The following is a 16,983-nucleotide window of genomic DNA, read 5'->3' as shown; positions in this document are numbered from 1 at the left end:
TGAGGAAGGCACCATAGTCCAGCCAGCCTCCCCTCCGATCTTCCCAGATGTTATCCGTGATAGTGCTCATTTCGCCGCCCCGGGTGGCCCGATGTTAGGCCCTTACGATGCTGGTGGAAACGCCGATCCCCGACGTCTGAACTGCTTCCGATCAGGTCCCCAGCCGGAGTGCTCCCAGTCTGCAGTTCGAGCCGGGCAGAGTCACAGAATGTTGGAGATTTTCCGCAAACCGCGCATGTCGGTGGCAGGTTCAGCGTTTAGAAAAGGCATCGCCTGGTTGCTATCGCTGTCCCGCTGTCGATGTTTTTTTTGGCCGCTTGGGGGGGGTTCGAGGACCAAACAGCAGTCCTAACCCGGCTGAAACGGTCCCCCCGCACCGTGCCCTATGTAATATTTTGGGACATTAAAGGTTATCATAAAAACCACACTTCAACATAACTAAAAATTCAAAAATGCAACCAGCGCCACCGGAAGTACAATACTGATGGGCGCCATAAATCACAACATAGGTATATCACGATGAAAACAAGCAATACCTTGTGCTGTTGATAGTGCTCATTTTCATATTAGATTGCAAAGCCAATGTCTGAATTGCTTCCAAGGTCCAGTGACACTGTTTTTGAAGAAGAATGAGGAGATTTTACGCAGGGCTTCAGCGTTTAGAAACATTACCTGGTTGCTATCGATCTGCTGTTTTTTTTGGGTTGCCACTGTTCCTACCTAACAGCAGTAACCATAAAATCCACTTAATTGGCTATGTAATATTTTGGGACTTGAGGTTATAATTACCACCTACACATTCAGCAATACGTTCTTTACCACACTATGCAAATTAATATAGCTAGGTTTCTATGGATTTTGATGTCTGATTTTATTTTGTTTTACAGCATTGTAACGACGAAGGCCAATGGAATAGGATGGGAATTATGTTTCAAAATTTACTTCAGAATCATAATGCTCACAGTGAACACCATAGAATTGCCACGTGCATTGCTATTGCTCTTATAAAAAACAAGGATAAAGGAACTGCAGCCCCTTTCTGTGAATTTGCAAAAGCAGGTGGAGTTCATTTGATAACCATTAGTTTAAAAGTATTGATGCTGCTGACTACTGGTTTGCAGATTGTACTCCAAATCTTTGGTAGTCAGAATACACGCCATTACCAGTGGAGTGGAAAGGAGGGAGATTTTACTCTAGTTTTTATTATCTGGCAACATTTTATTTTAGATTTAATTGAACCAAGTTATGCATGTGTGTTGACAATCTTTTGTCATGTTTTTCCTCATTGTTTATCTTCAAATGTGGATAACCAATTTAAAAGTTAATAGTTATCATATCCCTTGTTTAATAGGTATATCTCCATTATTCAGTGATATCATGGTTATTCAGTGATATAATTGGCCATGATCACATTGATTGGCTCGAAGGGCTGCATGGCCTACTCCTGCACCTTACCAATTGCAACAACACATCATCAGTAGGGTAAAACTAACCTTTCTCACGACGGTCTAAACCCAGCTCACGTTCCCTATTAGTGGGTGAACAATCCAACGCTTGGTGAATTCTTCTTCACAATGATAGGAAGAGCCTATTGGCTTTTTTGAAAGCAGCAATTTCTCGTGGAGGTACAGCTCCCTAAACCCCCTGGTTATTTGTCCCAGGTGACGTTGCTCATTAACGTTTAGTGAAATGTTGGGTCATGGACAAGCCTGACCTTCGCTAATATTCAGAAATACACAGAAGGGTTCATTCGGCAATAATTATAGCAACACACCTGTTCAGCTGTCAGATCCTTAGTCTATTACAGGGATCAAATGTTATGCCACTATTATGATTTTTTTTCTGCTGCTCCCTTACCTTCTACTCCCTGTTTTATCTGTGTCTCTCACGGTTCTTTCTCGTTTCGTTTGCATTCACCCTTCCATCATATGCCTAATTGTGTCATTTCATACATGTCCTTGTGTCAAATATTGAAGAATTTGAAAGTAATTATTAGCAGGTGTTGATGAAGGTGCTCATTTGGAGCAGGAATTATGTAACGGATGGGTGGGGGTGGCTGAGTTTTAGGAGGGCACAAGCTTCAAAAGTACAGCTAGAATAATAAAGTACAGCTGGAGTTCCACCAGGGGCAGCCTCGGCAACAGTCTTTTTTCTTTTTTTGTGTGTTTTAAAAATTTGTGTAAATGCTCTCTGGTTTGTTTTATGTGGGGGAGGGGGGGTCAGGGAAACTTTTTTTCAGTCTCTTACCTTGCCGGAGATGCGATTGGTTTTCGGGCCATCTCTCAGGCCGCTCTGCGGCCTAACATCATGGAGCTGGAGGCCTCCTCGGGACTGACTTTGAGCCCCAGTACGGGGTGTGGACTTACCATCGGGGCCGATCACTTGCCTGGGATCGCTCCAACCGGGGCGGGACCTGCGGATTTTACTATCAAGGGCTCGCAGTCTCAGGAGAGACCGAGGCGGGAAGGACCAACGACGCAGAGGCTCAACCAGCCCCGACCCGGAGTCCGATCGATCGGCGCGGGGGAGCTGAGATTTCTGCCCCTCCTCCCGATGCAGGAGCTGATCGCCCCAATGCGGAGGGTTCGATGCACCGGCTACGAGAGTATGAACGTCCCGTCAACGGAAGGCTTGAGGCTCCCGACCACGGGAGAACAAAGAAGGGAAGGGATTTACCTTTTTTTTTCGCCTTCCATCACAGTGAGGAAAGTTGGAAGAGTCACTGTGGTGGATATTTATGTTAAAATGTATTTTGTGTGTTCTGTTGCTTTCTATTTGTATGATTGACTTGGCAAATGAAATTCCTAGTATGTTGCAAAACATACTTGGCTAATAAAGTATTATTGTATTGGATTGGATTGCAGGCCCAAAGAGTAGGGTAGGGAACAACAATGATTTTGGGAAAGGAACTAGCAAGGTGTTGGAAATAAGCATATAAGGCATGCGGAAAAATCTGCAGAGACATCAGAGAGACTACAGATGCTGGAATCTGGAGCATAAATTGACTACTGGGGAGAAACTCAATGGATCAAGCAACATCAGTGGAGAAAGGAGATGGTCATCATTTAAAGATTGAGATCATGCAATGTCTTGACCTGAAAAGTGTCATTCCCCTTTGCCTCCATAGGTGCTGCTTGACAAGCTACAGAGGGCAGTGTAGTGGTATAGATTTACTCAATAATATCCCCATGGTTCTTTAACCCTACCTACTACCTATTCATGATCCTTGGGACAATTTGGCCAAATATTCAATGTGAGGCTAAAATGACACAATGCCCAGACCAGGCAGCTGTGTTCTTATTCAGCCAGTTGGGCACAACTCATGGTTGTTTCTCTACCTACCCTGAGATTGATTTTGAATATTCTGGTGGGATTTCAGGTTGTTAACTCTATACCTTAAACACAGCTACTTATGGTTAGCAAACTAAATATGTTAAATAACATATCTTTATCAATATTGTCGGGAAGTCATTAAGGAGATTCCACCACTACGCTCTAAGCATCAGTTCCCAATTAAAAATGTAAAACGATTTTGATCGGCAGCAACTTGTCAGAGAATTAATAGTGCTGAAGTGGGGAAGCGAGCTGGCTGATGGATCAATGAGGCATCACAATGCACTAACAACAGGAGCTGCAACTACGTTGTGACAAGTAAATGTTTACTTTGAAAGTATGCATTGTAAAGCTAGGCAGTTCCAATTATGAATATCGAAGTAAACAGTACCAAAGAATGGCACTGGGAATTTGGACGGGAAGTAACTTAATATTATTATTTATACTCGTTTGCTTTACATTTACAGTGTCAAACATGAATGGCATGACTAAGAAATGGCTTGGTAGGATTGGAGCATCTGTATTGGTTGCATACTATAAAAGCGAGCAGTGGAGGAAGGTATGTTCAAGCCTTGTTGGAAAGTCGAGCAGCATTAACTTTTTGCATGTTCAACATCAAAGGAAAATCAAAACTGAGCAACTTACTACCATCGTTCAATACCCTGAGGTTCAGATTTTCATATCTGCATTCCTTAGGTGCACCAATTGAAGTCTTATTGTCAAATCACGGCTCATTAAAGTTCTTTACCTATTTACTTAAACATCCTGAAATGGGGAAGGAGTGTTTAAACTTGCAAACTAATTACCACTGAAATGTCATCAGATGCTGTTTTGACAAATACAATTTCAAATAGTTTTTGAAAACCATATCCAGAGAGCCAGGACATAGTTTGAAAAGAGAAGATGTCAATGGGGTGGGGACCTGTTACGGGACAGTTGGATGATGTGAAGCCAAGTCTGAAGGTGGTAGGAGAGAAGACTAATGGAGGCAAGGGGTATCTCAACTTAGTGTCATAACTTCAGAATAAGCTTGCCTATTAGAAGCAGAGCATGGGAAAATATGTGTGTTGTTCTCAAATCTTTGTAATCCTCTACCTCTGAACAGTCATTATTTTTCTGTGGTGAAACATTTGCTTGTTGCTTTTTCTAAGACTAGATATCATCCTGGTTTGCTGGAGCTTGCCATAGCCTGTTTCACTGTCAGTGACTTTGCAGCTCAAACCGAGCTCTGCAGCAGCACATGAATTTGGGAGTTGTGATTGATGTTTAAAGTCATTGATAAGGCAATATGATGGTGCTGAACAGAGATCCTAGGAACTACAGCATGATATCTTGGAGCTCTAAAGTTTGACCATCATCAACCACAATCATCCATTTTAGACCCAACAACGATTCCTACCACTAAAAAGCTTTTTGAAGGCTTGGATGTTATTAGAAGTTCCCTGTTGTTTATTTGGTCAAATGATGCCTTAATGTGCAGTGAAGCCACTCCCCACCTCTTGGGAATTTAGCTCAAATGAAAGATGTCATCGTGTTGAGGCCATGTCTGAAGCAAAGTGGTTTGGAATCTGAGCTTTGGGTTTGAAAATATGCTATTGGTATGTTACTTTGTGGGACAATTGCTAACTCCTTCCTTTACCTTAATAGAACACTACTACGTGGTGGGGGCCATGGTTGTCCTGCTTGTGGGTAGTATATTTCAGTGAGTGCCCCTTAATCATCTGGTGGATGGAAATAGCATGATCAATTCATTCTAGTCCACATATTCATACCACAGCCAATCATCATATCAGAGTCTGTCTGTAATATATGCAGAATATTTTGTAATGTAATATGGATCACATTGGCCTCTAATGACCAAATGGAATTCCCCGTCTGATACCTACTACAGGTATCTGGAAAATATTTCAAATGCACAGTACACAATAAATGGAAGGACCTTGGGGAGCATGGTGTAATAGAGAGACATAACAGTGTAGGTACGCAATTCCTTGAAAGTGGCAACACTGATAGACCAATGGAAAAGGCATTTGACATACTTGCCTTCTCCGGTCAGGGCCCCGAGTACAGGAGATAATGTCACATTGCAGCTGTACAATATGTTGGTAAGGCCATTTTGGAGTTCTATGTATAGTTCTGGTCACCCTGCTTAGGAAGGATGCCATTAACTGGAAAGGATGTAGAAAAGATTTGAGGGTGTTATTGGGTCTGGAGGGTTTGAGTTGTAATGGTAGAACATAGAATAATGCAGATCCTCAGGTCACGATGTCTGTGCTGAACATGATGCAAATTAAACCAATTTCTTTCTCCAGCACGTGATCCATGTACCTCCATTCCCTGCAAATTAATGTGCCTAAATAATAGCCTCTTAAACGCCACTATCGTATCTCCTTCCACTGCCCCTGTTAGCATGTTCCAGGCATCTGTCACAGTTTAAAATAAAACTTGCTGCACATTTCCTTTAAACGTTCTCATCATTATTGTATGTGCCTCCTTGTATGTGACAAATATCCTATAATATCTATGCCTCTCATAAACTTCTTTCAGGCTGCCCCTCGGCCTGTTTCAATCCAAAAACAATCCGTTTGTCCAATGTCTCCTTGTAGCAGATACCCTTTAATCCTGGCAGCATCCTGGTAAACTACTTCCTTATCCTCTAAACCCCCACATCCTTCATGTTTAGGGGTGATGAGAACTGCACACAGTACTCCAAATGTGGCCTAACCAAAGATTTATAATGCTGCCACATGACCTCCTGATTCTTATACGCAGTACCCCAACTGATGAAGACAAACAGACCATACACCTTCTTTACTACTCTACTTCTTGCTACTTTCAGGGAGATATACACTTGGATCCCAAGATCCTTGTGTGTGTCAGCACTGTCATACGTGCCATCGTCTATATTTTCTCTTACATTTGGCCTCCCAAAGTGCAACAGCTTACACTTGCCTGCATCAAACAGCATCAGCCATTTCTTCGCCCAGATCTGTAGCTGATCTATCCTGAGTAGAGGAATATAAACATAGGTTAAAGCATAGGTTTAAGGTAAGAGGGGAAATTTAAACAGGAGCAGAGTAGCGACTTTTTCATGCATGGGGTGGTATTTATGTGAAACTAGCTGCCAAAGGATGGGGTGGAGGTGGGTACAATTACAACATTTAAAATATATATTTGGAAAGGTACATGGATAGGAAAGGTTTGGAAGGATATGGGCTTGCTTGGTTGGCAGCTTGATTGACATGGAGGTGGTGTACTGAGGGGCCTGTTGCCATGATGTTTGGCTCCACAACTCAATATATGTATTTTTAACTTGAGGGCTGATTATGATTAAAGGGTATGAATTTTAAAGCTTATGGCTATCTCCTCTTGCTAACCGTAACTGCCTCCCATTATTCTCGAGTGGACAGACGTTTGTTCTAATCAAGTGGCTGCAAAATGTTTTGTACGTTGTTCAGCTCAATAAGTGAGTTTGGTATTGCGAAAAACGCAAGGAATCATGGGATTTGTCAAAGGTCATTCACCATAACGAAAAAGCCAACGTAGCACTGGCTGTATAGACGGTGTATAAATTCTTATCTTTCTTCATAATTTATGTGTAAAAATATATTTAATCTGAGGAATGAGGGTGCCGGGTAGCGGAGAGTGGGGTGTAACAGCGAGAGAAAGGGAGACGGAGAGCCTGGACCGGCAGAGGCACAGACCCGCGTCTCATCTGCAGCCAGGATCAAACACGGTCCCTGGCGCCACAAGCGCTGTTGAACCGCCATTGGACCGCCCATCCCGTCCCATTGTGTCCCTCCTCCTCTCCCCCCCCCCCCCCCCCCCCCCCCCGGGGTTTCATCCGGGGCAAACCCGGACCGACGGGAAACCAGCCCGGAGCAGCGGCACACAGCCAGCCTGGAGAAGAAGCGTCAACTCCAGCCCAACCCCGCTCCAACTCCTGAGGAACCCACTCCCCGACAGGCCGGGGACTGCCAGCCGAGAACCAGCTATCAACAGGGAATGCACACAAAGTGCTGCGGCAACTCAGCTGGACAGGCAGCATCCCTGGAGAAAAGTAATGGGTGGACGTTTCGGGTCGAGACCCTTCTCCAGAGACGTTGCCTGACTCGCCGAGTCACCGCAGCGCCCCGTGTGCATCCCCACCGATGACCGGCGCTCGGCCCCCGCTGGCAGCAATAAAAACTACAAAATTATTGTAGCTTTTTACAAAGAAACAATAAATACAATTAATTCATGGGTTGAAAGCAGTATTTTCTTACCTAGAAGAATCAACGCTGGAAAATACAGATGAAATGAAGGTCTATATGTATACAGCAGCACTGCTTCCAGCAATGTTTATGCAGAGTGACCTATGACCTAGGCATGCGCAGTCGTAATACCGAACTCGTTCTCAGAACCTGCCTAAAACTAACTCTGTTTATCACCCCATGTATGTTTTCTAATCGGTTGACTTTTTCCTGCATTTTTCATTTTAATTATATTTCCAGGGTTTGCCTTTTTTAAGTTTTATTTTAAATTTTAAATTTGTTTTAAACTATAATTGAATTTTGTATACATTGTTTTATTGAGCAGGGAAGAAAGGTTTTGGACCTTCTACAAGAAATTCAAGTGAATTTTACAATATTGAAAGGTCTTGTCAGTGAGTGGACTACATCGAGATGCCAGATCATTAATATCGCTGGAGAGATCTATCTTAAAACAGGATATATCAATAGAGCACTTTGGTTGCTAAGAGGTATTTGCTATTGTATTTAAACATCCTCTGCAATTGGGATGCATATTATATTTACTATTTAAGGTTTTCTTATCAGTGACAAAACTCTGAATCTTTTTGTTGTCAATTAATTTTCTGAAACTTTAACAATAATAAGGGCAATAATATTGAGTTAAACCAGTTTGAATCACCCTAAACATAATTTCCCAATAGGATCATAGAATTCAACATGAATGGTCCTGTTCATTCCGACTGATATCTATGCTATTCCCATTTTCCTACATTAGACCTGTATTCCTCTCGGCATTTCCTATCCAAATATCTGTCCAAAATGCCTATTATAGGCTGTAATTGGATATGCCTCTACCATCACCTCGAAACTTGTTCCAGATAACCACCCTCTATGTGAAAAAGTAACTCCTCAAATATTTTTTATATTTCTACCTTCTTACCTTGAACAGTAAAGAAGCGTTCTATTGGAGTGATATTCCTCATCTTCCTCAGTTTATTTATTCATGTGTTTTGTATTCAATGCCTACTATGTTCTGTTGTGCTGAAGCAAAGCAAGAATTTCATTGTCCTATCGGGAACACATGACAATAACTCACTTGAACTTGAACTAGATCTTCTTCTTGCGTATGGCGTGCACAGCCTAAAGTTGTAGGACAACTTGTTCTATTTGATCTTATTTGATTGTGCAGGCCAGGTTGATTTCATTCGTCGAAACAGGGCGTGAAGGTTGCAATCTCCCACCCCATATTCCTCATCAACCTGTATTAGTCTGATGACCAATAGTACCTATAGATTAATCAAAAGTTTGCCGTTGATGTTGCTGCTGCTGTACCAGCCTACAGAAAAACATTCACCTTGATTAATTTTTAATGCACAGAATCTAACTGGATGACCAGTTCCCCAGCATGGCCCAGTGACAATTTGGATGTTCTTAATCGACACAACTTTCTGTTTAGCCTTGCTGATGAAACTTTGAAAAATAACATGTACTCTGAAACGTTGGAGGTTCTGCAGCATTTACCTGGGCTCCAAAAAATAAATGGTAAGTTTAATGAAAGGAGTCTGATTTTACTTTGATTATGGGGAATAAAATTATCTTGTGTGTCACATATATCTGAAGTTAGCTAGTTCTGAACCTTTGTGATTGGTCTTGGGTAGTAAATCATTAATTGTTTCATTCAGCAGTACAAACCAAGTAGAGCTTGGGTTTCCAACTGTTGTTGGATGGTTGCATTTCAAGACTATTCACCTCCAAGCCTGGTCAAAAATCTCTGGTCAGATTTCCAACATTTTTACAATTAATGAATACATGTTCAAAAAAATGTGGCTAAGAATTTTGACCATGTACTGGATTAATAGTTGTAGTAATAATATGTTCTTTCCACATTGTATATGATGCAGTCTGGTGAATATTCCTATCTCTGAGATAAAGTAGAAAAATCATTCATTTGAAAATATCATAGACTACACTGATCGCACCAATGCATTTAATGGAAAGTCCACCAGTTTTAACAAATCCACTATAAAAAATAACTGCAGCTGCTCAAGAAGGCAACACTACCTGCTCGGGCTTAATCATGGAGGACGAATGGAGATAACAGGGGTTTCAGCTTTAATTTGAATATCTTTTGAAGTTTCTAAATGTAAATGATTATGTTTTAAATATCTTTCTAGCCTGTCTGTTGGGCAAAATGGTAGGGATTTGACAACACTCATGAAACACAGATTAGTGTGATGCAAGACAAAATGCTGGAGAAACTCAGCGGGACAGGCAGCACCTCTAGAGAGAAGGAATGGGTGATGTTTTGGGTTGAGACCCTGCTTCAGACTGATGGTCACCATTCCTTCTTTCCAGAGATGCTGCCTGTCCGGCTGAATTACTCCAGCATTTTGTGTCTACCTTTGATTTAAACCAGCATCTGCAGTTCTTTCCTACACACATTAGTGTGATGCAAGCCAGTTTGGCAAACAGTATAAAAAGATCAGATGGGGAAACAAATGATAGCCAGATGAGGTATAGTGTAAATTCTTACGCCTTTGCAGCTAAACTGAAATGCTTAACCAAAGACTAAGGAGTAAAACGATATTTTTACTCAAGTTCCAGTTGTAATTCTATTGACAATGATTATCAGCAAATTTATCACTCGTACCTAGGAGAAGGAATGTATCATAGTTAGGATTTTATTTCACCAAATAAATAGGAACAGCAGTAAGCCATAAGACACGTTGGAGGCTAGGATTGCAACTTTGCAGTAGACCCATTCCTTCTCTCCAGAGAAGGTCCCGCTGACTTACTCCAGCATTTTGCGTCTACTTTCGATTTAAACCAGCATCTGCAGTACTGCGACACCATATGCTTTATACCAGGTCTGAGGTTAGATCTTCAATATTCTCAGGCGGCCAAAGATTATATTAGTTCACAGAAGATGGTGAATTCATCATCTGCGTCACCTATCGCTGAGAGGTCTCTCCAAAATATGAGAAATAGTACGCATTTTTACTACGAGATAGTTATACACCATAGAAACAGCACTTTGGCCCAACTACTCAATCACCACCAAGTTTCTTACCTAGGCTGATCTCATTTGCTTGCATTTGGCCTAAACCTTTCCTATCCACGTTCCTGTCTAAATGTCTTAAGTTGTAATTGTAACTGCTCCACCACTTCTTCTGGCAGCTCATTCCATACACCCACCATCGTCTGTGTAGAAAAAGTTGCCCCTCAGATCACCTTTAAATCTTTCCCCTCACCTTGAATGGTGCCTTCCAGTTTCAGACTCTTACCCTGGGGGAAAAAGGTTGTGACTATTCACTTTTATCTATAAACTAAAGGAAAAGATTTAAGTATGTTTCAGAGTGTCAATGGAAAAAGTGCATCAGTAATTAGATACTTGTTCAGAGGAGAGAAGTGGAGAGGTTTAGGGAGGGACTTGCAGAGCTAGCCATGGTAGGTAAAGGTACGCCTTTCAATGTTTAAAGGATCAAAATCGAGGAAGCATTAGAGGATATAATTGGTGGAGTGGACACGTTGGAGTTGTAAAGCTGGATACTTCAATTTTAGGTCCTAGTTCAATAAAGGAACATTGCAGGTAAGGTTCATTCTGTTTACATCAGTAATTTGGTTTTAATCTCAAACCAATTAGCACAGTTGGAGATAAATCTGACCAAATAGATGATACCTTCAGCTCTGTACTGTTGCACTTGAGTATTTTACATAGTGCCTCACTTGAATGGCTAATACCAAGCATGATCTTTCTGAACTCAAAATGCTGCCAATCAAAGATTATAACAGGCGGTAAATCAAAAATGTATAGTACCATTGGTGATCAGTGGTCACGTGTAACATTTTCTAGAAGTTTGTTACTGATTAAGTATATGACTTGCTAGCAATTTGAATGGTTGGATATTTTTCAGTAGAAATTGTTTTTGTGTACTGCAGGTACCTTTGATGTAACCTCATATGCTGGAATTTTCAATAATCTCCTGGATCAGTGCATCCAAACTAATTGTCTCGGTGTATCATCTGACACAGTAGAGTTCATGAGGTCAATGAACATTCCTGTTAATCTTTTGCCTGTAAGAAACTTAATTACAGCTCTGGGCAGGTCCAATCTGTGGCTGAAAGCACGAAATCAGTACAAGAGTAAGTCTGCAGTTTTGTGCGCACTCACACAAAATCCTGCCCCCTCCGTCTGAAATGTACTCGCTTGTCAGAACCGCTCATTTCTGATTGTCTAAATACTCTGAGCTCAATATTTAGTTGCCTTGGTATCTATAGTCATGTTCTTTCATTTGTCTGTCAGATAATCCAGTTTTATGATATTTCTGTTTCTTTGCCCTCACCTTTAACCTGCTGAAAAGTCTTTCAGCACATTCATTCTGGCTCCTGCCTTTGTGTAGCAGACTTGCAGACAAGTATCAAATCTGACATATGATCACTGTTGTTCCTTACAAGCTTGTTGAATGTATTACTGGCTGTTCGCTTTATGGTGCAATGGCTGGTGCATTAGGTGCTGACTTTCTTCAAGGGGGATCGAGACAGCTTCCTGTCTAGGGCAGAGGTTAGAGTTAGCACAAAAACAGGTCCTTCACTCCGTAAAGTTCATGATGACCATCACACTTTCATTTACACTAATTCCATTTTATTCTCACTCACATTCTTGCTGATTATTGTACCTGCACTGCCCATTCTATAAATCACCTATATCTGACAAATTAGTGGCCAAAAACCTACCAAACCAAACATCTTTGGGTTGAGAGGAAAGCCATCTTGTAGATTGTGAAAGGGTTTGGGGTGATAAAAAATTAGTCACTCGCCACCTATAACTCTCCTCTGATCTGTTCTTGTAGCAACACATATGTATGCAGTTGTTGAGAGATACAGCATAGAAACAGAATCTTCAGACTACCGAATCCATGCCAACCATCAACTACCTATTTGCATTAATTCCATTTGTTCATCATAGAAACATAGAAAGTAGGTGCGAGAGCAGACCACCAGGTCCATCGAGCCCGCACCGCCATTCGCTCATGGCTGAACACTAAACAGACACACTTACCCACAAACAGTAGACACAAGACACAGAACACAAGACACTACCCTCCCCTTTATACCGCTATCACCCCTCTCCACCCCAAGAACCTCGTGATCTCCTGGGGGAGGCAAAAAACCGAATAAAAACCCAGGTCCAATTCGGGAAAAAAATCCGGGAAATTCCTCTCCGACCCCAATCTAGGCGATCGACACTTGTCCAGGAGATCACTCAGGTCTTACTATACTAACCATACCTAGGTCCATATCCCTGCCCTCTCCCCGTAGCCCCTTATCCCCTTGGCAGCTAAAAAAACATCTATTTTAGTCTTAAATATATTTAACGTTTCTGCTTCCACTGCTCCCTGGGGCAGTGAATTCCATAAATTAACCACCCTCTGGGTGAAGAAGTTCTTCCTCATCTCAGTTTTAAAAGAGCCCCCCCTTATTCTGCAACTATGTCCCCTAGTTCTAGTTTCCCCAATCATTGGGAACATCCTCGGTGCATCCACCCGATCAAGGCCCCTCACGATCTTATATGTTTCAATGAGATCGCCTCTCATTCTTCTAAACTCCAAAGAGTAGAGTTCCAGCCTACTTAACCTTTCCTCATATGTCAATCCCCTCATTGCAGGAATTAATCTTGTAAACCTTCGCTGCACTGCCTCCAGGGCTAGTACATCCTTTCTTAAGTATGGACCCCAGAACTGTACACAGTATTCCAAATGTGGTCTCACTAATACTGTGTACAGCTGCAGCAAGACCTCCGTGTTTTTATACTCAATCCCCCTAGCAATAAAGGCCAAAACTCCATTGGCCTTCCTGATTGCTTGCTGCACCTGCATACTAACTTTCAGTGATTCATGTACTAATACCCCTAGATCCCTTTGCGTTGCATTACAACGCAGCTCCTCCTCATTTAGAAAATAACTTGCCCTATCATTTTTTTTCCCAAAGTGAATGACTTCACATTTATTAGTATTAAATTTCATCTGCCAAGTTGTTGCCCACTCACCTAGCTTATCTATATCCTTTTGCAGACTCCTCCTATCCTCCTCATCCCCTACTTTTCCTCCCATTTTTGTATCGTCCGCAAATTTTGATATATTACACTTGGTTCCCTCCTCCAAATCATTTATATAAATTGTGAACAACTGGGGTCCCAGCACCGACCCTTGCGGAACCCCGCTAGTTACCGGTTGCCATCCCGAGTATGAACCATTTATCCCCACTCTCTGCTTCCTATTTGTTAGCCAATCCTCTACCCATGCTAATATATTACCCCCAATCCCATAATTTTTCAGTTTTAGCAATAGTCTCTTATGTGGCACCTTGTGAAAAGCCTTTTGGAAGTCCAAGTATACCACATCCACCGGTTCCCCTTTATCCACCCGGGTTGTTACTTCCTCAAAGAATTCGAGCAGATTCGTTAAACAGGACTTCCCCTTCACAAAACCATGTTGGTTCTGTCCGATGAAGTCATGTTTATCCAAGTGCCCCGTTAGTGTTTCTTTAATAATTGTCTCTAACACTTTACCCACCACCGATGTTAGACTAACCGGTCTATAGTTACCCGCCTTCTGTTTACTTCCTTTTTTAAATATAGGTGTTACATTGGCCATTTTCCAATCCACTGGGACCGTTCCTGCCTCCAGGGAGTTTTGGAAAATTATCACCAATGCATCCACAATCCCCACCGCTATCTCCCTCAAGACCCTTGGATGTAATCCATCAGGCCCAGGGGATTTATCCTCCTTCAGTCTCATTAATTTCCCTAATACCACCTCCTTGGTGATCTTAATAGTATTTAGCTCCTCCATTCCTACCGCCCCCTGTTTATCCAGCGTTGGAATATTTTTTGTGTCTTCTATGGTGAAGACTGATACAAAATACTCGTTTAATGCCTTTGCCATTTCCATGTTCCCCACCAACAACTCTCCAGTCTCACCCTCCAATGGACCAACGTTCACCTTAGCCACCCTTTTTCTTTTTATATAGCTATAAAAACTCTTACTATTAGTTTTTATGTTGTTCGCTAAATTCCTTTCATAGTCTATTTTCCCCGTCTTAATTAATCTCTTAGTTATTTTTTGCTGACCTTTAAATGCTTCCCAATCCTCTACCCTCCCACTATCTCTGGCTACCTTATATGCCCTTGCCTTCAGCCGAATACTATCCTTTATAGTTTTACTGAGCCATGGCTGACTGTTCTTACCCTTACCCCTTTTTTTCATCATAGGAATAAATTTTTCTTGAAGGTTATACAGTATACCCTTAAACGTACACCACTGCTCATGTACCGTCTTATTCTTGAGTCTGCTATCCCAGTCAACTTTGATCAGCTCAGTCCTCATACCTTCATAATCCCCCTTATTTAGACTAAGCACCCTAGCCTGAGTTTCAACCTGCTCCCCTTCTATTTGAATATGGAATTCGACCATATTGTGGTCACTTGTTCCCAACGAGTCCCTAACTATGACATTTTTAATTAATCCTGCTTCATTACACAGGACCAGATCCAAGATTGCCTCCCCCCTTGTCGGTTCTGTGACATACTGTTCTAGGAACCCGTCTCTAATACATTCTATAAACTCTTCCTCTAGTCTACCCTGCCCAGTTTGGTTTGCCCAATTAATATGAAAATTGAAGTCCCCCATGATTACAGCAGTTCCCTTTTTACATGCGTCAACTATTTGCAGATTTATGTTCTGACTAACAGCGTCACAGCTATTTGGAGGTCTATAAATTACACCCACTAGTGTTTTTTTCCCCTTATTATTCTCTATCTGTACCCAAGCTGTTTCACTATCCTGATCCTTCAACGCAATATCCTTCCTCTCTATTGCCGTTATTCCCTCCCTTATTAAAAGGGCCCCCCCTCCTCCCTTTCTTTCCTGTCTATCTTTCCTAATTGTCGAGTACCCCTCTATATTTAACTCCCAGTCCTGATCCCCTTGCAGCCATGTCTCCGTAATGGCCACGATATCATAACTATATATACTTAATTGCACCGTTAATTCATTTATCTTATTACGAATACTCCGTGCATTTAGATAAAGCACTTTCAGATGATTTTTACTACCCTTCCTTTCCGTTTTTGCCCCTTTTACATCTAAAGCTTTATCTTCACACATTCTGTCTCCTGTCACATTTTGACTTTCCGCTTCCCCACTGATACCCTGCTCTTTTTCCTCTACCCCTGCCGTTATTACCCCCCTTGATACCTCCCCCCCGCTACTTAGTTTAAAGACCTCTCTACTGCCCTAGTTATATGATTTGCCAGGACCCCAGTCCCAGCACCGTTCAGGTGAAGTCCGTCCTTACAGAACAGATCCCCCCTGTCCCAGTACTGGTGCCAGTGGCCCAAGAAACCAAACCCATTATTCCCACACCAGTCTTTGAGCCACGCATTTAGCTTCTTAATTTTACGTATCCTCGCCGATTTGGCCCGTGGCTCAGGTAGCAATCCGGAGATCAGTACCCTCGAGGTTCTGCTTTTTAATTTATTCCCTAACTGCTCAAACTCCTTCAGCAGATCCTCCTTCCTCGTCCTTCCTATGTCATTGGTCCCCACATGGACCACGACCACTGGATCTTCCCCCTCCCTCTGCAAATTTCTCTCCAGCATCGCAGAGATATCCTTAACCCTAGCACCGGGTAGGCAACACAGCCTTCGGGACATGTTCTGCTGGCCGCAGAGAACCCTATCTACCCCCCGAATAATACTATCCCCTATCACTACGGCATTTCTTCTAACTCCCCCCTCTTGAATGGCCTCCTGATCCACGGTGCTGCAGCCAGGTTGCTCATCCCTCCCACATCCCCTGATCCCGTCCTTACATTGAGTAAGAGCCTCGGTCATGCTCGTCAGGGACAAGGGCTGTGGCTCCTGCCGCATCTCCTCCTGGTTCCCCCTACCTGCCTCGCTTATGGCCACACCTTCCTTTCCTTGCTCACTGCCTACTGAATTAGTTAAACTGGTCGGTGTGACCATCCCCTGGCACAAAACATCCAGGTAATACTCCCCCTCCCTGATGTACCGCAGCGTATGAAGTTGGGTCTCCAGCTCATCAATGCGGAGCTGGAGTTCCTCTAGCCTCAAACACTTACTGCAGCTGTAGGGATCTTCTACATCAATGGTGTCGACAAATTCCCACATCTCGCAGTATTGGCACATCTCCTGACCGCCCATCTTATATAGGTAATTAACTGGTCCTATTTAAGAATCCCCTACTGTATTGATACACCCCTTATTTATATAATCCTACCTCCTATAAATGGGAAAGTACTCACCCCAGCCGTAAATTACCTACTGGGTTGGCTGTCTAGTGGTAATTCCGTCCGCTCTTCCTGTCTGGCCCACTGCTCCCTTGCAGTGCGTGGCAAA

The 16,983-nt window shown here is 42.5% G+C and overlaps 1 protein-coding gene across 1 annotated transcript in view; it reads left to right on the top strand.

Moving 5' to 3' along the window:
• The first annotated feature begins 2,160 nt into the window (after positions 1–2,160).
• topaz1 (testis and ovary specific TOPAZ 1) overlaps positions 2,161–16,983 on the top strand; it is a 16,792-nt gene continuing 1,969 nt past the window's right edge. The window contains exons 1-4 of the mRNA XM_055633471.1: positions 2,161–3,892; positions 7,912–8,074; positions 8,943–9,107; positions 11,505–11,708. Coding sequence (XP_055489446.1) covers positions 3,656–3,892; positions 7,912–8,074; positions 8,943–9,107; positions 11,505–11,708 — 769 coding nt within the window. The 5' untranslated portion in view covers positions 2,161–3,655. The remainder of the gene's footprint in view (positions 3,893–7,911; positions 8,075–8,942; positions 9,108–11,504; positions 11,709–16,983) is intronic.

The sequence above is a fragment of the Leucoraja erinacea genome, chromosome 4, assembly GCF_028641065.1.
Source record: "Leucoraja erinacea ecotype New England chromosome 4, Leri_hhj_1, whole genome shotgun sequence".
Classification (NCBI taxonomy): Eukaryota; Metazoa; Chordata; class Chondrichthyes; order Rajiformes; family Rajidae; genus Leucoraja; species Leucoraja erinaceus.
Note: the sequence above shows the minus strand (reverse complement) of the source record. Positions and strands in the feature narration are given on the sequence as shown.